Source organism: Nothobranchius furzeri, chromosome 14 (assembly GCF_043380555.1).
Source record: "Nothobranchius furzeri strain GRZ-AD chromosome 14, NfurGRZ-RIMD1, whole genome shotgun sequence".
NCBI classification, from domain to species: domain Eukaryota; kingdom Metazoa; phylum Chordata; class Actinopteri; order Cyprinodontiformes; family Nothobranchiidae; genus Nothobranchius; species Nothobranchius furzeri.
In genome coordinates, this window is record NC_091754.1 from 22577466 (window position 1) to 22601463 (window position 23998).

The 23998-nt window shown below is 40.8% G+C and overlaps 1 protein-coding gene across 2 annotated transcripts in view; it reads right to left on the bottom strand.

The window, feature by feature from the left end:
- Window positions 1-23998, bottom strand: part of gpc6b (glypican 6b) — a 128652-nt gene that overhangs the window by 27842 nt on the left and 76812 nt on the right. Inside the window, exons 5-7 of one of the 2 annotated variants that reach the window (XM_015966400.3) lie at window positions 9515-9645; window positions 8778-8921; window positions 7895-7924 (exon numbers count right to left, since the gene is read on the bottom strand). In XM_015966400.3, the coding sequence (XP_015821886.1) occupies window positions 7895-7924; window positions 8778-8921; window positions 9515-9645 (305 nt within the window). The remainder of the gene's footprint in view (window positions 1-7894; window positions 7925-8777; window positions 8922-9514; window positions 9646-23998) is intronic. The other variant, XM_015966401.3, reaches the window with a different exon arrangement.

The following is a 23998-nucleotide window of genomic DNA, read 5'->3' on the forward strand; positions in this document are numbered from 1 at the left end:
CTAAAAAACATTTTAAATTAGTTGACTTACATTTATACTTGAAATTTGCCCCTGAAGTACATGTTCTCCCTGTGCATGCGTGGGTTCTCTCCGAGTACTCTGGCTTCCTCCCACAGTCCAAAAACATGACTGTTAGGTTAATTGGTCTAAATTGTCCTTAGCTGTGAGTGTGTGTGTGATTGTTTGTCCTACGTCTCTGTGTTGTCCTGCGATGGACTGGCTCTCTGTCCAGGGTGTACCCTGCCTGATTGCCCATTGACCGCTGGAGACATTGCCTCACAAGGCCAGGCGCCTTGGCATTGAGAAACACCCGTAGGGTCTACGGGTGTTTCTCAATGTCAATAGATGTTCGGCCATTTTGACATTAGTTGTGTCTTCTGCGTGTTCATGTTCGGATGTTAATCATGGAGCTATTTGGACCAAGATGACAAGCTGTGATTGTACTAACAGATCATCCAAGAAGTCTGCTTGATTTTTATCGATGAGTAAAATTATATTTCTCTACTTCATTTTGCTACTTGAATAGGGGAAAACGCTGTGCATTTAGCATAATGGTGCTTGGTCAAAATGAGCGGAAATATAATGACAGCGCTGGGTACCGAGACTCAGTACGGTCTTCCTGGCCTGCTACCACGGGGGCTCTGACTGCGGCAGAGCTTTGCCGCAGTCAGAGCCCCCGTGGAAGGCTGTGGAGGACAAAAGCATGGGCTCTGGGCCTGGGCACCTGGCTCCAATCGGTGCAGTCTGAGGCTGTGCTTTTCGCGTGTGGAGCTCTCTGAGCGAGAACACAGAAACTCCACAGCTCAGTGATTTGATGCATGCTTCACGTTAGAGTTGCTCAACCGCGTTTTTCTGGCTACGAGCACCAGCACACCTTCTGGGAGCAATGGTGGACTGGGATCCTCAAAATTCCTCTCTCAGCCTCACCTCTTTGCCCATTTTTGTATTGTCCGGGAGTGTCATGAAATGCGACACGGCCATGGCTGTTTTCGGAACTGCCCACTAGGCTTCATGTTAAAGCCTCAGAAGCCTACAGGAGGGGGAGAGGGGCAACGTCCTCTGCTGCCCACGGATAAATGGAATAGGAAGTGACGCCACCGTCAGCGTCAGCTCTGAGGATGTTTTGCAGTTGGCAAATGAAACGTTAGCAAGGTAAAGAAAAACCTTTCCTGTGATTTAAAAAGAACCAAAAATGGAAACCTATAGGAGGGTTTGTCCATATTTCTTTACAGTAACTGGTCCAAGTTACTGTCAGGTTGGCACTGGCCCACTATGTAACCCCATTTAAAACATCAACCTAAAATAAAAAATCTCTTAGCTTAAATGACAGATGACAAATTTAAATGCTGATAATAATGCAAACACCCAAAACTAAAGAAAAGCAGGTGATAATAACACAAATAACATATGAGCTGCCTGAGTATTACGGCAAATCTCTACTTTTATTGGATGGTCTACATCCTCCTCCTCTCTGTGGGTAATAACCAGGGGAACAGGAATGAAAATGCATGTGACTGTAAGAACTTTTTCACTGCAGGGGGGCTTGAAACGCAGTGAGCTAGCTGAAGTACACCGAGGCAGATGGATGCAAAGTTTGAGGTTGACCCGGGAGTCTCTGGGTTACATGTCCAAGCTGCTTCTGAGTGGTCCGGATTCCCTCAGCGCGAGACGAGGGATGCGAGGCCCGGGCCTCTCTGCTTCCCCCAGGCTGCTAATGGCTTTAATAAACAGATGGATAAATGTTTGTGCAGGGCCTTTGAAAAGATGAAACTTTAAAACTAAAGTGAATTAGAAAAGGAAGACTTTTGCACGAGTATCAAGAGTTGGCAAATAAAAGGTAAAAAAGAAACACAAATGTGTTTTAAAACTGCTTCCTTGAGCCTTCTTCCATGCCTTTGTGTTATCAAGGAGCAATCGGATGCTTGCGACCTTCACTGTGAAAATGACGAGCTTTGACAAACCTTCAACTTTTTCTGCGACTGGTTGAGAAAAGCTACAAAAAGCGACAACATCTGCTGTCTACTAGGGGACATTCTTGTGTCTCCATCCTTTGTTCAACCCAAAAACGTCTCCCTTCCAGCAATATTTTGCAGGAAGCCCCGTCATTCTGTCCTGAGCTTTGTGCTGCCAGGACCATTTTAGTCAGTTTAAATAAAGATGAATGTGTTTCCTCTACCAACAATTATGATAAGCTATTTCTAGCGGTTATGCTTAGCGTCTTTGTTTTCTAACAGCTTTCTCACTGATGCATCTTAACTCTATAGGGAATCCACGGAAGTGGAACCAGAAAGAGTTGGATGTCGAGTCAGTTTCATTTACCTTAAAGCTATTATAGAAATATAATTAGCAGCATCTCGTGGACTGATCAGCATGAATCAGGCAGGTTGATAATTGAATTAGCTGCTCTTGTAAACTGAATCAGTTAAACCGTAAAGCAGAGTCTTTATCACTGAACTGTACGATGAAAGATCCTATCAGCTGGAAAATTAACAGTGTGTAGATTTCAGCTGGAATGTGCCACTTACAGCTGCTGCAACAGATGTAAGTTTGAGCTGGAAGGTCACGAGTCGCTAAAGCGATGATGGGGCTGTAGCTGAAGCCAGGCCAGTGTCATGGATACGCTGCCACCACACTCCACCCTGGAAAGTTTAGTGCACACTCAAAGCCATGGTCTAACCATGTCTGACAACGGGGAGTTCACAGCATTCCTAATACACCCCAGACCTAACAAAGACCCTGCAAAAACCATCCATCTATTTCTTGTATCATAGCAAGGTCGCCGTTCCAGTTCTGACAGCCCAATGTTGTGTTTTAGTGGTAAAGTGACTGAAAGCCAATGAGACAATGAAACAAGGGCCAGACGGTAAACAAGCACTATGAAACCCTAAAACCACAACACCCAATCTGTGACGGGTTTTTGGTTGTTTGATATTTGATCTCAATGTTTATCACCAATTTGGCAAATCGGCTTTTGATCACATTTTGACCATCCTCCACACCGTTTAAAATTTCCAGTCAGTTTTCACATTAAACCTTTGTTGAAGCACAAATCTGAAGCCATCTAAAGGCAGAAAAAAATGTGTTGCACCGTTTCATTTGACATTCACATCAATTCATTACTTTCTAAAGTCAAGTCAAGAATTGGGTTTCTATACCGCAACAGGTCATCCTTTACTCATTCTGCAAAGCTTGGTCAAAATGACAATCCTTCCCATTTTAGATTACGGTGACATGATTTCTTTTATTTATTTCTTCTTTATTTAACCAGGAAGGTCCCATTGAGATCCAAATGTTTCAGTTACGCAGACATGTTATGTACAAAATTTCAGAAGGCAGTTGCAACACAGGGAATCCGTCTCAAGGGTTCTTAATCTGGTTTTAAATGTATTCAAGGAGATAAACTTGGTTAATTTCCAGTTTTCCTGCAGCCTGTTCCACACAGAAGGAGCAGAGTGAACAAAAGCCCTTTTGCCCGGTTTGGTGCGAGCAAATTTATAGGACTGCTTCCAAAAAGGCAGTCCTATAAATGTCATGGACATAGGCGTCATTTTAACCGGGGACGCCGGGGACATGTCCCCGGCAAAATTTGTGATTGGCAGCTGTGTCCCCCCCACTTTAAAAAAAGCCTGCCTTTATTGTCCCCAGCAATTTTTAAACCCCACTCAAGTGTATGGTTATTGTCCCCAGCAATTCTGAAAACAAACTGACGCCCTTGGTCATGGACATTTAATTTATCACTCAGCAATACATTTCATCACTGGTACCCCTTCACTACTCATCACTGTGATCTGTACTCACTTGTTAACTGGCCATCACTCCATTCCTACAGGTTGTTACATTGTTATCAATTTATAAACAAAACAATAATCAGTAGAAAACCGTCATATCTCATTACTCATCACTTCCAACAACCAGCACAACTTACGTTCCAGTAACTTAATCTATGGTTATTGTCATGTTCTGTGCCCCTTTTGTCCCTAGCTCCCTCCTGGTTTCCCTCATGTTCTCCATTCTCCCCACCTTTTGGTTCAGTGTTTCAGTTCTCCTGTCTCCTTTAGTGTGTGTGTTTCCTTTCCCCACTTAGATACTTCATTTTCTTCTTTTTAGATCACCCTGTGTGTTTGTTTCTATTATATAATTTAGTTTAGTTTGGTTATTTCAGTAGCTTTGGTTTTCAGGATTAGATTAGTTTTTTTTCCCTGCTTATTTCTGTTTCTCCTTAGTTCATTGTTTACACCTGTGCCCAATTCCCACACACCTGCCCCTCATCTCCTATCACCCAGCGTCTGTATATAAACCCTGCCTGTGTCTCTCTGTGTTGTTGGTCCATTGATGTTCAATCAATCAATCAATCAATCAATCAATCAATCAATCAATCAATCAATCAATCAATCAATCAATCAATCAATCAGTCAATCAATCAATCAATCAATCAATCAACCAATCAATCAGATTGATTTATAAAGCACTTTTCAAACAAAGTGCCACTCAAAGTGCTTTACAAAATGACCCCAGATTCCCATAACAGGTTAAAAACATTAACAGACATATTCAACACACACACACACACACACACACACACACACACACACACACACACACACACACACACACACACACACACACACACACACACACACACACACACACACACACACACACACACACACAAGTAAAAATTAGATTTGGCTGAGTCCAGATATATTTATACATATATTTGATGATTTATAGCTGTTTTGTTCTTCTCCATCTCCGCTCTGCAACCCTGCAAATTCTCTTTAGTTTCTTTAGATTTTCATTTCTCCATGGTGAAGCACGTTTTGAATATAGACTTTTGATTTTAAGTGGAGCGAGCAGGTCGAGAGCGGATTTCAGTCTACTGTTAAAATCATTGACAGTAAAATCACAAGAGGCAGTTACTGGAGTGGGAGGGATCTTTCTAAAAACTTCAAGAAAACCTGCAGCCACTTCAGGGGTGAAATGACGCTTCCTTACGGTTCTCACAGAGGGTTCCAGCTGGATAAAACTGGTGATGCTAAAAAATACACAGTAGTGATCAGAGACCGCCAAATCAATAACAGAGGACACACGGGTGGACAGGCCATACGTGATGACCAAGTCCAGGGTGTGTCCTCTGTTGTGAGTTGGCTGTGTGACATGTTGACTAAAATCCATATAACTCATAACATTTAAAAACTCCTTTGAAAAAGGATCAGAAGGATTATCTATATGTAGATTAAAATCACCGACTAAAATGATCCTTTCAAAGCAGTTGTGTAGGATTGATAAAAACTCTGAAAATTCTTGAATAAAAATGGCACTCTGCTTAGGAGGCCGATAATCTGTGACACATAAAATCTGAGATAGCTAAAAACTGCTGCTGTATATTCAAAAGTGGTAAAATGATCAAATAAAACTGGTTTGGCAGAAAGTATTGATGAACTAATAAAAGCATTACCGCCTCCCCTTTTGCTACTCCACGTTGAAAAATAAAAATTAAAATCTGACGGAGAGGCCTCTGTGAGAACAACAGGTGCATCTGAACTTAGCCATGTTTCTGTTAAAAGCAGACAGTGAAGATTACGATCTAAAATCAGGTCATTTATTAAAAACGTTTTGTCCAGCAGAGAACGAACATTTAAAAGAGCCATATTAATAGTAACTGGTGAAGGAGTGACTGTATTAACTGAAGGTGGGACTTTTGGTAACTGTTTTAGATTATTGAGGTTGCTTTTGTTTGGTTTATGATTGTTTGTCCGCTCTCTGCTAATAATAACAGGTATGAATGAGGTATGGCAAGGTCCGAGTCCGATATGTGATTTACTGTTAAAATCAGGGCTGGGTTGGTAGGAGCAGGGACCAGCTACACATCAGGAAGTGGAAGCAGATGAGGCCGGTGGAGTAGACGGGGGGGTCGTGGACAAGCCAGGCTCATGGTTAGAGTACGGGTCCTCTGTCTATTTAGGTGAAGCCCATCCGCTCCAAACAGGTGTCTCCTGCCCCAGAAAATGTTAAAATTGTCTATAAAACCAACATTACGGATCACGGTGGCAGAGGAAAGCCATGCTGCCAGCGTTGTTTTTGTCCCCCTCTAGTTTCTCTGGTTCTTTGTGTCTTTTGGATTTTGCTCACCCTCCTTAATAAAAGCAATTATTTTTCTTACAACCTCTACTGCCTTGAGTCGTTCTGTGTTTCTGCATTTTGGGTCCAACCTCCTCCTACCGTATCGTGACAGAATGGACCGACCACACCTGGACCCAGCAGAACCCTTGACTCCACCAACATCACATCGCTACAGGTACTGTGGCGACCCAGAGACTTGCCGTAACTACATCGAAGCCTGCGCTCGTTACCTGGACCTGGCTTCCTCGGAGTACGACAAGGTCTCCTTCATGGTGTCTAATTTGGGTGGCAGCGCCCTGGCGTGGGCTATGGACTATTCTGAGGTACATCCATTCAGATTGGTATCTTTCTGGGAGTTTGCCAAGCGACTGCAAGAGACCTTTGGCCATAACTCACCTCCTGTTCATGCCTCCGCCTCCACACCCCCGGGACACCAAGTCACCTCCTCCATGTCTACTCTGTCTGCCCCGAGTCATCGTTACCCTCCTGCTACCATCAGAACTGGTTTCTTCTCCTCTTCCCCTGTTCCTGTTGACGCCATCTCAACCTCCACACGACAACAACGTCGTAACCGTCGCCAGCAACCTCAGTCCGAGCTCCACCCGGCGTCACCGCATCCAGTTCCAGCGGTGGTCCCAGAGGTCACACTGTCCCTCCTGGTTTCCCTCATGTTCTCCATTCTCCCCACCTTTTGGATCAGTGTTTCAGTTCTCCTGTCTCCTTTAGTGTGTGTGTGTGTGTTTCCTTTCCCCACTTAGATCATTTATTTTCTTCTTTTTAGATCACCCTGTGTCTTTGTTTCTACTATGTTTCTAGTTTAGTTTGGTTATTTCAGTAGCTTTGGTTTTCAGGATTATATTTGTTTTTTCCCTGCTTATTTCTGTTTCTCCTTAGTTCATTGTTTTCACCTGTGCCCAAATACCTGCCCCTCGTCTCCTATCACCCAGCATCTGTATATATACCCTGCCTGTGTCTCTCTGTGTTGTCGGTCCATTGATGTTGTCAGCGTTGTTTTTGTCCTCCGCTAGTTCCCCAGGTTCTTTGTGCCTTTTGGATTTTGTTCACCCTCCTTAATAAAAGGATTTTTTTTTCTTACAACCTCTACTGCCTGAAGTCGTTCTGGGTTTCTGCATTTTGGGTCCGACCTCCTCCTACCGTATCGTGACAGTTATTCCCAAAACTTGCACCTCCTTTAGCTGCTCCTCATTCCAGTTTGCTGCTTCCAACAACTGGAAGGAGCTGCAAAAATCGTTCAAGCTCACTACTTTAATTCCATTATCTACTTTTAATAATTAATTCCTTTGTCTTTATGTGCAACTGTTTTATCTTACTTTGATCTTGCCTGCTTTATCTTCTCTGTCTGTTGTTCTTTGGTGAAATTGTGTCTGTTGCTGCTGCCTCTTGGCCAGATGTAAATGAGAATGAGTTTTCAGTTGACTCATCTGGTTAAATAAAATAAAATAAAATAAATAAGTCCCCTCCCCTATATACATGTTTGCAACCTTTTGTTTGTGAATGCGCACCTCTAGCCGGGGTCTCTTCTTGATCTCATATTGAGCATTTCAGTTTGTGTAAAACTGAAACCAGAACATGACAGTTCATAAATATATGATACCGCTGGGATTAACAAATTCCACACATTATTCACTGTAAGGCAATAACAAGCAGGCCAAATAATATTAAGAAATAAAATGTGTTTTCAGCATTAAAGCACAGATTAGTACAAATCAGCAGACAAAAAAAAACATGAGTATAAAATATAGAATCTTACACTGTGCTGCATCGTTCTCCAAACTATCCTCTGGTTTGCAGCATTAAGACAGGAAAGCAGAAAATTCTCATTAATTTAATTCGGTGTAGGTGGCAGAAATAATTAATAGGCACACAAAGCTGTAAAATAAAGGGCAGTTGCTGCACAAAGACCATAAAAATGCTTTGAGAACAAATTAAATTCCACAAAAACATATTTGTTTACTAAATTAAACAAATACCCCATTTATTAATATTTTAAATGCCAGAAAAATGGCTAAATGCAGCTGCTTTAGTACTAAGAAATAAGCTTTAAGCACATTCAGCTTTAAGAAATAAATTAGCATACCGTAAATAATAATTTAGTTTCTTATATGAATGACTGAAAATAGAAAAATAAATGACACGTTTTATTGAAAGTTTATTTTGAAAATAGGCACCAAGGAAATCTGCCCACTGAAAGCTGTTTCTAATCCAAACTGAACCGTGAGTCGTGTCACCTCTAACCCGACTCAAGAATCTATTGAACAAACATTCGGATGATCTAACTGAAAACGAAGGCTGGCTTCGGAGCAATAATTTGTGTGGTCGGCTTTACAAAATCTATCCATCTCCTTTTATCCCTTTTCTTTTCTGTTTGCCAAGTGCACAGAGATGAGAAGGGCACTGATCTCAGTGCATCACACCTTCCAATGCCCTTTTGGGGGTAAAGCCGTTGATTCGTTAACAAACACAAATCAATAGCCAAGGCTCGAGCAGAGGACAAGCACAAAGAATTAATTTCCGGCTCCGGGGGCTTACGATGGCAAATCACCCGCTTTAATCAACAGTGTCAAGACAGAAAGACAAATGATGTTTACGCTGAATCACAGCTGAAAACGGTAGCATCGGCTTTGTGTCCCTACCAGTCTGTCCAGGCTCGTGCCAGCTGCAGTGGGAGGCGGCTCCTCTGGGCTGTAGGGCCTGAAGCGGGCGCTGAACACATCCGAAACACCACGAGTGGACCTCGTCATTTCTGCAGGTTTTGGCTGGCCACAGCCTTGGAAAACCTGCAGTTAACAAAAAACACGAGCGCACAGCTGTCAGCGGTTTGAGTAACTTTGGATGCAGAAAATAGGGAAAACATCTTTTTTTTTTTAAGGTGCCGTGAATCATCCACTACACATCACCATCGGCTCTAAGTCAACTCAAGGTAACCGCATATCAGTCAGTTAGTTAAGAGCTGTGACCGACGCTATTTAAGGTGTTCCTGTTTAGTTTTTATAAGCTTTGGGGAGAACACCACATATAGTTAAACCCTAAACAAAACTGCATCTGTTGCCTGAGAAAACCAACAAAACGCCAAGCTCCGAATGGGAACTGGCATCCAGATCCGTGTGGGAAAAAAATATTCCACGCAACCACCTACATTTTTTCCTGTTTTTTTTCCCCTTCTAACTGCAATTTTGTGGTCAAAGAAAAAATGCAGTTAAACACAGGAAACACGTTAAACAGTGTTAGTTGGACTGTGATTATCTGACCAAATTGGAACGTGTAATTCAAAAACATGACTTCCACTTGAGCAGAACTAGATCCCGTTGTGTTACACACCTTAAACATGAAGAATGATGAACTTTTTTCTTCCCATTGTTCCCTGACTCACCCTGTAGGAGACTTGGGCGCTGTTATCTTGCATATTCATGATGGCCTCTGATATCTTGACATCAATGGGCTCCATGACAGATTCAATGTTGAAAGGCCCTTCTAGCCTCTGTGCCACCAGCAGCATGGCATCTGTTACAGCAGGAAGGAGGAAACAAGAGGTGAACAATGAGACAATTCATTTGGCACAAATGTGTGAATGGGTTATAGGATCTCTTTTTTTTATGGTTCAAATGCTCGACGCTATCCCAGTCGAGAAACTGCCTGCACAGAATCGTCCCTGAAACACTCCCACTGAGTTAAAGCTCATCTCTTTTTCTATTTCATCTCTGCTAAGGATGTCTGATGTTATCGGCCTACCATTAATATTGGCATTAATATTTAATATTGGGAAATATCGGTATATTGGTATCAGAAAATATTGGTATCGGTCCAATGAACTACTTCTCCTCTCTCTCTAAATGTCAAAATATGGCCGATCTGACGTAACAAATATAGATTGAAATATACATAAAGACACATTTTAGTTTATTTTGCCCATGTGAAGTAGAAGTTTGCCCTTTGTAGTGAACGTGAACTGTCCTCACAGCAAGTAGCTACATGTAGCCAAACAGCTAACAAAAGACAAAAACAAGAATCTTCACCCAAGACTTGCTTGTCTTATCTGAAGATCTTTATAAATGTTTTACCATCATAGTTGCAATATACAGAAAAAAATAACTAAAAAACACATCTTAACATCATGTTTAAGGAGAAAGACATTCAGCTGCTGTTGGAGACTACATATGGTACTTTTCTTATTACCATCTCAAATTGAAGCAGTTGTCATTTTGCACAAAAAATGTTTAAATTTGAAGCATGCATGCTAAAAGGTTTTAGTTTTTCTTTTCATGAGAGGGGAACACAGCATATAACTCTCCGTTTTCACCTATTTAGATTTTTCATGAACGCTGAAGTGTGTGGTAACTTATTGTTATATCATTATAGCAATTGAGCTGGTATGTTTATAATGAGCTCCTGGAGTTTGTTGTTGTTGGGTGTGTGTGTGGGGGGGGGATGTGGATGGGAGTGTTTTGTAAAATATTTGTAATGAAATTGAAAGAGACCTCAGGAAGAATAGCTCCACACTATGGTGTGAGCTAATGAGTTTCTCAATAAATAAATAAATAAATAATAAAGTATCGGTAAAGCCAATATCGAGCATCCCTAATCTATGCATATGTGTGTGTTTTACATAATTAATAGCATTTGGTGTATTTGACATTCAGCTGTTTTGAAATTTGCTTCTCAAACTAAAGTGCAAAGGTTATGAACTTGTTAATGTGCTTTTGTTTTTGCTTCTGTCTCCCCGAGCCTCTTGTGGTCTCTTACGCTGCAGCGTGTTGAGCTCCGTCAGCTTGTGGTGAAAGACGATGGAATTAAAAATGAAAAAAGCTGATTTCAGAGCGAATAATGGGCTCTTTTCTTTTCTATCTCAGACTTGTTCGTATTTGAACTTGTTTAAAAGCTTCAATGCAGCGCGTCTTTTATTAGTAATTAGTATTAACGCAATTAAAAGATAAGGAAAATCTTGTTTAAATGAGTAATTAAGCCATTCGAGGTTTTAAAACATGAGGATTTGCTTGTTTACTATTTAAATCGTGTTGATTCACTGCTTAATGGACATGTCAGGAAACATTTAAATAAAGATGCATTGATCTTTAAAATATTACAATGTGTACAATAAAAAAATCCCAGAATTTTGCATTGTTCTTTCTGATGACTCGTCTTTTAACCAATGTGTCATAAATAATAAAGTTCGCTGTAAATTCAGTTTTTATGCAGATAAACACAATCAAATCAACAAACAAAAAAAAGTGCTGATGGGCTGTTACAAAGAAAATGAAATAAATAAAAAAAATGTAAGCCCAGCATGTTTACAGGTAGAAGGTCAGTGATTTATTAAACTGTATGGATGAAGGCCAGAACATGACACTTGTCATTATTCTCTCTATTTGTTTATGTCATGTTCAATTACTGGCAGCTTCAAGGAAGATAGGAACAGTCATAGTAGCCAGCTCTGACAAGCAAAATGTTATTCCAAGCAGGACAAAGACCAAAGTGGCCTCCTGCTGTCTTAAAACAACTCTAATCTCCAAAATTACACTTTGTTTCCTTGAAATGTTATGTTATAAAACATTTTCTCCATTCTGCAGTAAAGCTAGTTACTTGTTGTACCTCCTGTTCTGCCTGAGGGAGATCACTGAAAGTCTGCAAAACTGGCAGAAGTGCGAAGGAATTTTTTAGCAGAAATCCTACGATACACCTGCTGAAAGTGCTCAGGGCTGCACTTGAAATGCTGCAGATAGCTCTGCTTATGCTCACAAGAAACGTGTAATGCAAAATTCCAACTTCCATGGATTTTTAGGCAACTGGAAAGTAGGGATGCACCGATACCGATACTAGTATAAAAGTTAACCGATGCCAATGCAGTTGCTTGAAAGTGGCTTCACTGTAACTTGTCATTTCTGTTCAACTAATATTTTAGTTTTGTGATCATTTTTATTCATATTTTACTTTTTATCTACTACCATCTTTTCCTGTTGAAATCAGAGAAGAAAATAAAACCTGTATTCCAATTCATTGCATTTTTTTGTGTAGTTGAAGTATCAGTATCGGTAATCGGTATCGGCGACTTCGTCGTACTCAGATCCAAGCATCGATTGTACCAGTTTGGAAAAAAGTGGTATTGTTGCATCCCTACTGGAAAGTTTAAGAGGGTTGCAATCCTTTGATGTTGGTCTAATTGTGACTGATCTCAGTTTCTCCAGACTGAAGTTGTCCAAAGAGCCATCTACAACGACTAGGGCAGGGTATTCATGTTTTACAGCCTTTTAAAAGAAGAAAGCTGTAATTTCAAGCTAAGAACACCTGAAAATTAAAATTAAAAAAAGCTTTAATGTGTTTTTATGAAACAGTCTCTGTAATGGAGAAACGGAGTTATGATCCAATAACCACAAACTGCTGAAGACTTTCCAGATCTGGAGATGGACGGGACAGACCTCCCAGGACCAGACCTCACCAGCAGGCTGTCATAATGACTACCATTACATCACAACCAAACATGCTCATCCTGTCATCTCTACAGTGATGGCACTCAATGCCTTTGCTGTTTATTTCTCCTGGACACTTAACTACAGAAAGCAGTCAGTCACAAAACAAAGAAAAGGTTGCATCTTCACTCACCTCACCCTCATTTGTGGAAAAAAAACCCAGATACGATCATAATGTATTTTAATTGTTTAAAAAAAACTAAGATATGTAGAATAAAGTAACAAATACCATATGGGAAACGATCAATCAAACAAACAAACAAAAACTAAAAAAAAAACAAACCCAACAATTTAGTTCTTCAATAGAGGACCTGTCCAGCGTTTCAGTCTTCTGGGATCACTAACAGGAGATGAAACAGCCTGAAAAACATTGGCTCGGCGCTGGCTCCATTTCCTTTCCAATTATGTCAGAGTCTGAGCCTTTGAAGAGCTCTTCTGTTTGTTTACACTGTGGATTGCAAAGAGGCTGTGATGCTTGCTGAGATCCTAATATACAGATTGCTTCAGCGCTAAATGTTTTTTCTAGAGAAGCTCCTTCAGTTGTGACACTGTGCAACCACATTACCTATAAGTGGAAGTAACATCTGACCTGACAGAATAATTGGCAAAACCAATTAGATTTATTACACCCCTGTCAGCAGTGATAGGCTATTTGTTTGACAATGTTCTGCAATTCCATTTCCATGTTTGACTTCACGGAAATATTCAGAATTGTTTGTGTTGCTAAAATAGTTTATTTTTTAAAGACCAAGTTCACTAAGAAATAATTGCTTCTTGAAAAATGATCGTCACTGAAAATAGTCTTCTACCCCTATTTCCTGCATTAGCTGCTGATAGAAAAAAGCCGAGGGAACGCTTGGATTAGAAAAGTCTGATGATTGCACGTCACATTAGCATTCATGAGCTCACCCATCGTGGATCACGACGAGGAAGGCTGTTGTTGGTTTAGTGTCCAGGAGAGAGTAGAGCTCATCTCGGCTAATAGATGCTAACTGTTACCATTAGCATTCCACAACACAGCAGAACTCCTTCAGGCTTGAGCTATTCGTGAAGATAAAACATTAACATTGCAGAACAAATGGAGTCCATGGTAGAGTCTCATTGCTGTTAGCCAATCAGAGGTGAGATCTCCAAATATCAGGAAAAAAAGACTCCAAATCCTTCTAGCCTCTGCTCACCTCTGCTCTGGCTCACTTCTAGCCCTCTGACACATGAGCGCCAGAGCTTTGTCCCACAGAGATTGACTCACTGTCATGAACTCCTCCTCTTAACCTCCTCTGCGGGCCGGGCTGGCGCTGCACTCCAGTTCCCAGCATGCCTGTCACCGACGCCTCCCGGTGACGTCATCCCGCTGAGCCTATTTAAGGACCTGTCACAGCGGAGCCGGCACTCAGTCAACATCTAACGATAGACGCCGAGCCATTCTAAGACCTAAGACACTAACTCTACGAACCATACGGGAAGATAACTTCCCACGCTGCCACATATCAGTCTCCATCCACCATTCTCTCCGCGCCTGGGTCTCATAACCACTCCAGCTCAGCCCATCGAACCTGACACTCACAAGGCATTCATTTATGACCCTAAAGCCATTTTTACAAAAGAATGCTGTTAATTTGCAGCAACGCTGTGGTGGCATCAGGGACCCTTAGGCCATTTATAATTGGTCAGACCGTGGCAGTGATGTGGCACAATCGTGTCCTTTTTATAAAAGATTAGGCTATGGCGGCATAAAGGGGATAAGGAGTCGGTCTCTGCAATGCTGCAGACTTCCGTTCATCTTGAATATAGCTTGCATTTTATTGCGATTGAAGCCGAGATCTTTACATTTTTTTTAAACAAGCCGCTCCTAAAGGTGTCTATCCCCATCAGTCCCCATGCAGTCTCTGATGATCTGAGCTTCAGCTCTAACATCTCTAGTTTGTCACCTCAGCTGGTTTTGTTCAAAAAGCAAAACGTATTGCCCGCGTTTACTTTCATTTTCAATATATTTGCCGGCCGGAGCTCGGCATTAACTCCCCACGTCATCATGACACCTCCCTCTGTTGAGCCATGACACAATAATCGTTTATCAGACAGACCATTACCGTAATATTCCTACCAAGCAAGGCGGAACGAATGGCACAAAATTTGCGCAATGCCATGCCGGCATGGCGCGTTCATAAAACACATTGTTGCGGTAACATTACGCTGACTTGCCGGCATGGTGTGTCTTGTAAAAAGAGCTTAAGGCACCTCCCTTTCTGATCAGCTCATGGGTCCCAGGAAGAACAAAGATCAATGCAAGTGATTGGGGCTAAAAGAGTTGAATTCTAATCCGCTTTGCCTTACGCCCTGGATCGCACATATGCTATAGTTCAATTTAAATGAAACGTAACTCAGTTAAATGCTGAGTTATAAGATTTTAAAAGTAACTACCAACACAAATAACTATTTCATTACTTTTTTCATAAAAATTTCCAAGACAATTGGGACCCCATCTTAATAGAACTTAATTTACTACAAATTACTACAATACTAAAATCTAAATGACTAAATGGACTGGAACATAATAACATGTATGTCAAATTGTTTATTATAAAAGTGAACAATACAATAAGTGGGCACCCAACGGGAGGAACTACAAACAGTAAACATTACACTAATCTAAACTATTCAAACATCATGGTGTGATGTTTAACAAGACTCCAATAAACTAAAATGTCTTCCTGTGCTTTTAAATAATCTTTTAGTGCAGTTGAATTACTCAAACAAAAGTAATTTTGAACAGTATTCTAATTTTTTCAGTTTCACATAATTGTGTGTTTTATTAGCATTTCTATTTCTCATTATCTAGTAACAGCACAACAAAAATCCTCAAAAAGACACAAATCTGATCGAAGACTTAATTTTACTAACTTGGGTCAGACCCAAACACAGAAGAGCTAAAAGTGGGCGGTAAGGACACACAGTTAGTTCTAGTAACACCTGAGCACCCATGATATCTGAGGCAATCAATACAATCATACAACCAGTGTTAAAGCGGCACTAGAGAAGTGATCAGGAACAGGTTCCAATTGGATGATCTAGGAAGATAGAAGATTGTGATGAAGAATTAATGGGCAGACGTCTGAGCGGTGAATAAATGAGCGGACCTTCCGGAAGTCCCGCTGTCACACCAAGAAGGGCACAGCTGCAGATTAGCGCTTGCAGCAGCGGATCTGCGGATCGCCAGGTCTTCTGCTGTAGACTACTCATCACGTTTCCTTGTTCCTCACTGGCTGTGATGCGCTTGGGTGAAAACATTCGCTCTTTTAGCTCCCGATCAGCTGACGCCGTAACAAATGGGGGCTCGTTAGTCTAGGAGTATGATTCTTGCTTCGGGTGTGAGAGGTCCTGGGTTCAAATCCCGGACAAGCCCCCATTTGTTACGACCCGGCTCTTGGGATCACAACATAAGAAAGAAGGCAAGACACATTGTGCAAGTTAAAGAGTATTTTTATTTTAAAATCAGCCTCCAAAATACCCCACCAAATATGCAACACAGGCAAAAGCTCACAAAGGTGGGTTTTCTCTGAAGTTGCACCAATCAGTTATGCTGCACCCACAGGTGCACACAGACAGACCAATGATAATACAGAGGCATGGACAGGGACATCCTAAGCAGCCAATCAGCCGGTTGCATCGGCACAGCAACATTTGTGTTAATTGAATGACTGGGTGCTTTGTTTCCCCCACTGGAGGGTGGTAAGAATAGCTTCAACACACAGTGCTGCTGAAATATAGTAGCGCGGGCATTTTCTTATCAGTAACCGAAACGGGGTGACTTAGGGCTCCCTATACTAGAGACCACTGCAAAATTATAGAAAAAATCTAAACAAACACAAGTGAACTTGGGCTTTAAAAATAAAACTAAAATCCACAAAAATTAGATCTGGCAACCCCAGGCTTGTATCTACAAGCTCAAAAGAATCTGTACATTCAGGTATTAAAACTGTCAGGAGTAAATACTGAAAATGTAGGTTAAAAAAAAGGCTACAGGGACAGTCACATTTTACAATAAAAGAAAGGAAAATTGCCCCGAGCATCTGAAGTTGTGGCAATCTCCCCCCACAGAAGTGACTTATCTGTGACTTATCAGATGGGCTCAACAAAGAAAGCAGAAACTTTGTCTTCATACATAGCTGAGGGGAAACAGATAGACGCGTCTGGAAGAAAGGAAGAGGCAGCAGAAAGAGGAAGGCAGGAGAATAAAGATCCCCACTGGCTTGTCCCCGAGGAAGGACTCCTGCATTTTATGTGAAAAAGACTACCTATGAGGAGAATTAATGACCCTCATTTATGAGGAGTACATGAAGTCCGGTCCGCTGTGGCGTGGATGCCACGCTGAGCCAAATTCTCCCTGCATCACTTTCAACGAGCAGAGAAAAGCCAGAGGCCAGCCAGAGGAAATCTTATCGACGCAAAATGACCATGTAATTAGATGCATCTCATCCTCTTCGCAGTGGATTTCAAAATCAAATGAGAAACTTAATACAGATCACGCTAAAACACAGCAGAGTTTTATCTGGATTCATTTAAAAAGTGAATGTTTCCATTTTTGATACGAAAGCTAGACACATTTACTCACTCTTGCTAAAGCACAGGAAAAAAAATAGACAAGGTATTACTCTGTCTCTTTATCGAGATTGATGTCCACTTAAAACCAGCCTATGTCAGCCAGCAGTAACCTCCAGCAGACAAGGACAAATTAGAAGGTGAACAGGTCCATCTATGGCTCTTTGGCTCTGAAGAGTTCCACAGGATGAAAAAATGGCCTCCAGTGAAATTTAGATTTTGTAAAAGCAGAGCTCATCTGTAGTTCAGTTAGCTAATGGTGCTATGAAGTAACATAAAATGGAAAAAGAAGAGAAAAGCACAGTGTCCCTCAGTCACTATTTGTCCTTTTCAAACTCACAAGCTCATTGAACAGACTCGTATTATCAGGAAATAATGAAAAAAACAAAAATTAGCTGGTTTTAAATGTTTAGTAGCTAATAAAGGGAAGTGGGAAACTCATAACTACTCCAAATCTGAGACCACAGGGCTCCTGCAGATAAACAGAGAATGCTACCTTCGGGTTGGGAGTGACTCACTTTTTCAGTAATTGATGGACGGATAGTGTTCTGATTGAGGCTTCATCCTCAGTAATGAGGTTGCTGCTCAAGACTGATGTAGTGAAGGAGTAATGCCCTATGTTCTAACCTTCAATTATAGTCACAAGATTTAGATCTAGTCCCGTTGCTGAGCATTGAACTTCGTTGATTGGCTTGGGTGGTGGAGGAGGGTCTCTTACAAGCAGGAAAAGTCTCCATCCATTAAGTGTATGGTGGGGGTTGGGGGGAAATGCCTATTATGGAGATTTCAACTGAAAATGGCCTGAAAAAGTACCGGTACACACCATACACTAGAAAAAAGTACCGGTACGCTTGGATGTAAAATTTAAAAGTGCCAGTACCACTTACTGGTGCATACCGGCCGACTTAAAGCACTGTGAATGACAGAACATGGTATAGGCATCTGAAATGACCTTTTGTCATAACTTGACAAGACTCCGACAATAGCCTGGTTCACATAGTGCGTTTTTTGGCCGGCACATAGAAATGTTTTGTCTCTAATGGAGTTGTGATGAAAAACAATGCACGTGAGTGTGATTTGCAGGTTTGACGGGCCCACCGACAGCTTATTGAGCACTTTCATCACCAAATCCAGCCTCCAACAAATAGTAGCAGTGTCAGAAAATCCACACCTCTCCTCTGCAATCGAACAATGAAAATACACCCGGGGCGTAACACGAAAACCTAGTGATGAGTGAACAATGTGAGGGCAACCTTAGCAACAATGGAGGAAACAAGCAAGAACATGTAAACCACTTCGTTTTTGTAGTTCGGTTCAGAGTCTTATAAAAGAAGAGTTATCGCTAGTTGTTCCTTTCATCACTGCTGACTTGGGTATCTAGTGGGTTTTAGTGATGTGTGCATGTGATGCTGGCGTGTCCTTCTAGACTTCTCTAGAGCTCACACAATGTGACATAAATAAGTCCTTTGCATTGGCCAAAAAACGTACAGCGTGAACCGGGCTTGGTTCCTCTGGAGGTTTTTCAGGAACACGTAAATGGGAGGAGACTGAAGAGAAGACCCAGAACTCTCAGGAAGAATTAAACATCCTCTCTGACCTCGGAACGCTTTGGAATCCCAAATGAGTGTTGCTGGGGAGAGCAATGTCGGCTTTCTTATTTCATCTACTACTTCTGACTCAAACGTTGATATGCAGAAAGAGATGGATGTATGGATGATCCTGATGAAGCAGGTTGTTGCCTGAGACTCACGAGGAGCCATAATAATAGAGTAAGTGCCTTCCTTTTCATCTGTAGCTTTAAAGGTACAGCGAAGGATCTTTTTCTTCTCGATGGATCATCTGAACCATTGGTCCGCAAAACTGTCAATCATTCTGGTGAAGCTTTCACGCAAGGTTGTTGTCACACATACTTTTTCCTGGGTTAGTTTTCACTATGTGTAAAGCGATATGCCTTCATCCCTCGCCGTTCTTACCGGGTTCTTAAGAAAATGGCTGAGAATCACAAGACAAAAAGTGTCTTTGAAGTCTATGATAAGAGAAAGTCCTCAGTGAGAAATAAGACCAAAATAAGACTCTTTTCAACGATGGCGTGCTCTGAAAGCGATGGTTGGGCTACCCACCGATGCCTCTGTTGCTGGTTTTCTGCTCGACAGGTAAGCTAAAGTTCAGCGTGCTATTTGGAGAAATGAATTTCAAATTACTGCTAGAAAAAGTGCTGCAAGGCCGGCAGCTACTTGTAAACAGAGCGTGCGCCAGGATAACCGGACTTTCTCTCCCGTGAACATTTTTTTCAAAACCTGAAGCGAGCGGTTCTTTCCTGGAATCCAGAAACATCCTCAGCCATACCTTTAATTTAGTGTCGTTTACGTTAAACGCGTTACCATGAGTCTTTCTACAGAAACAATGGTCTGTCAGTGGGTTAACGTATAAGTCTAGAGAATGAGAGTTGGTTTTTGTTCTCAGGTTTGAAGAGTTTGAAACCTAAAGGTTTAAAACATTCCTGTCGTGTTTTTCCTGCACCGCCTCCGTCAGACTGAAGGTTTCCTTTCAGATTTACATACAGGCGTCTATCAAGGAGAGTGTTTTGAGTTTCGCTGCAGCCGTTCTCAATACAAAGAAAATCAATCATAGAGCCTTTCCTCCAGAGCAAACAGAAATGAAAGAATTGCCACTTTTAAAGTCCAATTTAGATAACGACTATAGTTGAATACAGCAGAAGAAAGGCAGACCTGAACAACCTCAGCTGTAAGATAAAGTAACTCCTAACTTGGAGACCTTTAAACAGCTCTTAATTTAAAAAAAGAGAAATACAGACTTTAGTTTATCTCTTTTTTGTGGGAGGAATTTCAGATAAGATTTTGTTAACCAGAGAAGGGAAGTCTGCAGTCTCCCAGCTCTCTACTGCAGGACAGGAACTAAAACACAATACATCGGCAGCTATAAGGAGCACTGGCTGCCACAAGTCACTGCAGAATGCCTCAAAATATAAAATAAAAAGATGGGCGACACATTCTTGGTAAGTTACAATTACATCTGTACACTTTCACCAGAACAATGTCTCGTCGCTGCGGTTTGATTACTTTCTAATCCCATTATTTCAAATGTGACCAAGAAAAATGTTTCCTTTTCCAAAAGCTGAAACTTGATTTTAGTCACTTATCCTCCATATATTGTCAGACATGTGAGCTTCAGCAACATTTAAATAAATATTAGCACAAAAATGAGTTCCAACTATAATTGTAACCGTCTCATGGTGCATTTTTACTGCTGTTGAAATGCTGCATTTAGGTCAAGTGATTTCATTCCCAGAAAATAAAAATACTCAGACTTTATCTTCAGAAATAAAGTCAAAGGCTTCCACTTTAAATCTTTTTAAACTACTGCTCTATAATTTAGCAGAAAAATAAAGGTCCCAGCACTCTAAACCAACCGTTAGCTGGACTTAAAACCACTGGAGCTGCAGCACGGTGCTAATCAAAGGGAGCAGCACGGTGCAATAATCAACCATTCAGGATCAGATTGTCTTACTAATTAGGCTTTAAGACGTCTCTGAGGTTTAATCACAAAGTGCTAACGTGACCGTTTCAATTATTTTTGCGTACAAAAGTGCTAAAATTCTTGGATGGCTACTTCAAAGCTAAGCTACTCTACGGAATAACATTGCTTCTTATAGAAACATCAAAGAAATGTTTTCCTGCTTTTGTTTAGGTGAGAAACACTTTTCAATTGTGTCTGTTGAATTTAGTATTCATATAATTGAAAGCTTGGGAAAAGCTAACTTTGCCACTCCATATCAACTCATTTTGGCCACTTAACTCCTTGTTTTTTAATATACGTTTAAAGAAAATTAAACATTTCCGGGGATTTGCTTTTGGAGGATGTTAAAGAGATTTCTAATAATGTGAAAATGTGGAAAATTAGCTAAAGTAATCAATAACTCCACTACATGCATGTATGCAATCTGTTATGTGCAACAAATCAATACCATAAATAACATTCTTCATTAAAAATACAGAAATAGCCGGTCTCCCTCTTGTTCTCGTTAATTCATGTGACTGTCTTTTGATTTTATCTCTTAAAAACCTTTGAGCAAAATCCGCAGGCCACACAATCAAAAACAGAACAGGAAACATAATTCACTTCCAACACACATCTGACTTTATAGAGATGTGCTGGTCCTAAATCAGTTTGATATCACACGCAGGTGGGTTTTGATATTTAGTTGGCATTTCAGAAGCTGTACTGCCAGCAGACATGAATGAATATCTAAACGTTTCTTTCAACAGGTGATTATTTTTGCCTGCTTCTTAAAGGCTTGTTTGTCAGGTAGAAAATATCTGATGAGGCACTAAAGATGGACCTTTAGGAAACTTTCAGAAAGAAATGAATTGACGTATACATCTACAAATGACTGGTTGAGCATATCCAGGAAGGTCCGCATAGCAAATCAAAAGAAGAAACTAGCAACGACTTTGTTCTGAAGAAAAGGAGCTCAGTTTAACTTACTATAGCTGAGAGTCCCTCCCTCCTCATACCCTGAGTGCTAAAAACTGTGCAAAACTGCGTGAGATTAAGTTACTTTGAAGATGTTTATTTAACAGCCAAAATTATAATGTATTAAACCAGGACTGAAACCCGGTGGCTGATATGAAATCGTTTTAATATTTTAAAAGAAATCTAGCTTCAAAACTGAACTATTTGTTAGGTTAATCTTATAATATTGATCATTTCCAGCCTAGAAATCTGGACAGACTGTAGCCGAAGCTAAATGATTTAGCTCTGCATGTCGGTATAGCCTCACTCTACTGTAGCCTCAGCAGTTCTCCCATTGGCCTGAGCCTCATCCAGTTGTTATTTCACATCTGCTACCATTTCCCGTTACAACCAATCAGCATGAGTTAACCACAAATCCAACCCAGTGGCTTTAATGGTCCATTTTCAAGTACATACCCCAGTTCAGGTACTCGGTTGGTCCCTGAAATGGTCCAGAACGTTGATCATTGTTCTCCCCAATAGTGTGCAGAGACAAACCACCACTATGACTGAGCTCTATCTATGGGACAAAGCCAGACTTTACATTTACATTTATAGGATGGCTTGCCAGGCTAAAGACTCACTGGGTGTTTTCACCAGATGCATAAGCATTGCGTAATGTACGCAAAACCTATCACGCAGCAACCAGTCGCCGTTACAATGGATGGGTGTGTTTCCAGCAGCTGCAAAGCCTTCTGTTTTGGAAGTTTACCAGAAGCGTATAGGGACATGTTGCTTATGTTTTAAGTGTATTTCTCTCCCTATGGTTGCAAAATGTGTCAAATTTTGCAGTTCAGCTCAGGCCAGACAGTAAGTAAGGCAGTGTGAAACATCCAGCAACTTTCAAAATAAAAGACAAATGGAAATTTCCTGTTGCCTAATTAGTAAATAAAAAAGTACTTAATTTCTAATGAAACCTCTGCAGCCAACAGAAAACAAGTCACAGACCTTTTGAACACATGCTGCCATCTTTGTTCTTGCTTGTTATCGTGTAAACTCCAGAAATCATGCACAGTCCAGCAGTTTACCGGTGATCTCGTGGCATTGCGGGACCAGCTATGTGGAACACTTTCATCGTTATTTTGCATCTGAAATGCTGCCGGTGGGAAGGGAGCTTGCTTACGCAGCCAGTGAAAGGCCAGGTTACCGTTATGTCAATATTTTTTGGTGCAGCTTCTGTTTGCTGTGCTCATATTTCGGAAAATAAAGTTTTAATCTACTGATCTAAAGGCAGAAATCTGCAGATATGATTTTTAATATTTGCATAACCTGTTTACCCAGAGTTTCTTCATAATGGTGCACTAATGCTTCCAATACAAAAACATTCCAGAAGATTCCTATTTATACCTTCACTTGCACATTGGTAGAAATGCATCAATCCGGTTGAGTTTGCCTTTCATTGACTCATTCATATTCTTCACGAATCTCCGATCGTTTTGTCTGAACATTCTGAGAGTTGGTTTAATCTATTTCAAGCTGAGATATAAAAACGCTCACTAAAGGTGTGTTTGCAGAAGTGAGATTAAGAGCCTGCATGGATGATTTGCTTTGACCTGTCAAAATGGGATTCCGGTGCATGTTTAACCGACATCACTCTGTCTGCGTAAAAAGGGCGCAGCATCATTATGGAGGAAGGGATGGAGTTCAAGTTATATCAGTTTTGCATTTATAGACGAGAAAATTAAAACTCCACCAGCACAGGACAGACTTTCATTCAAAACCTGGGGTTATTTTTAGTCAATATTCTATTTATGAGATTTCCATTTTCTCCCCCTCTGCAAACGGAAGAGTTTGGTGTGTTGAAATGAAATAAACAGGTTGTGACTGCCTCCGATTACCAAGTGAAACAAATCACCTAATTACGGAGAAATAAGCAGATAGAATCGATGCATATCTCTTCTAGAGTGGTGACATGCCTCTCCAGAGGGAATAACAAAAGGCTGTAAACACCCGTGCAACAAGATTGAAGGAAAAAAATACAGAAAGAACGAACTAATGAACAAATAAGCATTTAAAAGGCTGGCAGAGTCAACCAGTTCACTTTGCTGGGTGCAAAAACATTTTAGCATGCGAGGAAGAAAGATTCCTCACAAGAATGAGGAACTCATCAAAACAAGGAAAATATATTAATAATAATCTTGTCACACAAGCTTTAACATATTTGCATCAGGAAATAAGGAAGACATATTTATCACCCCCTGCTTCGACAGGGGAAAACATCAATTGAAGAAAATAGTTCATAAATATAAAAAACGGTTAAAAAC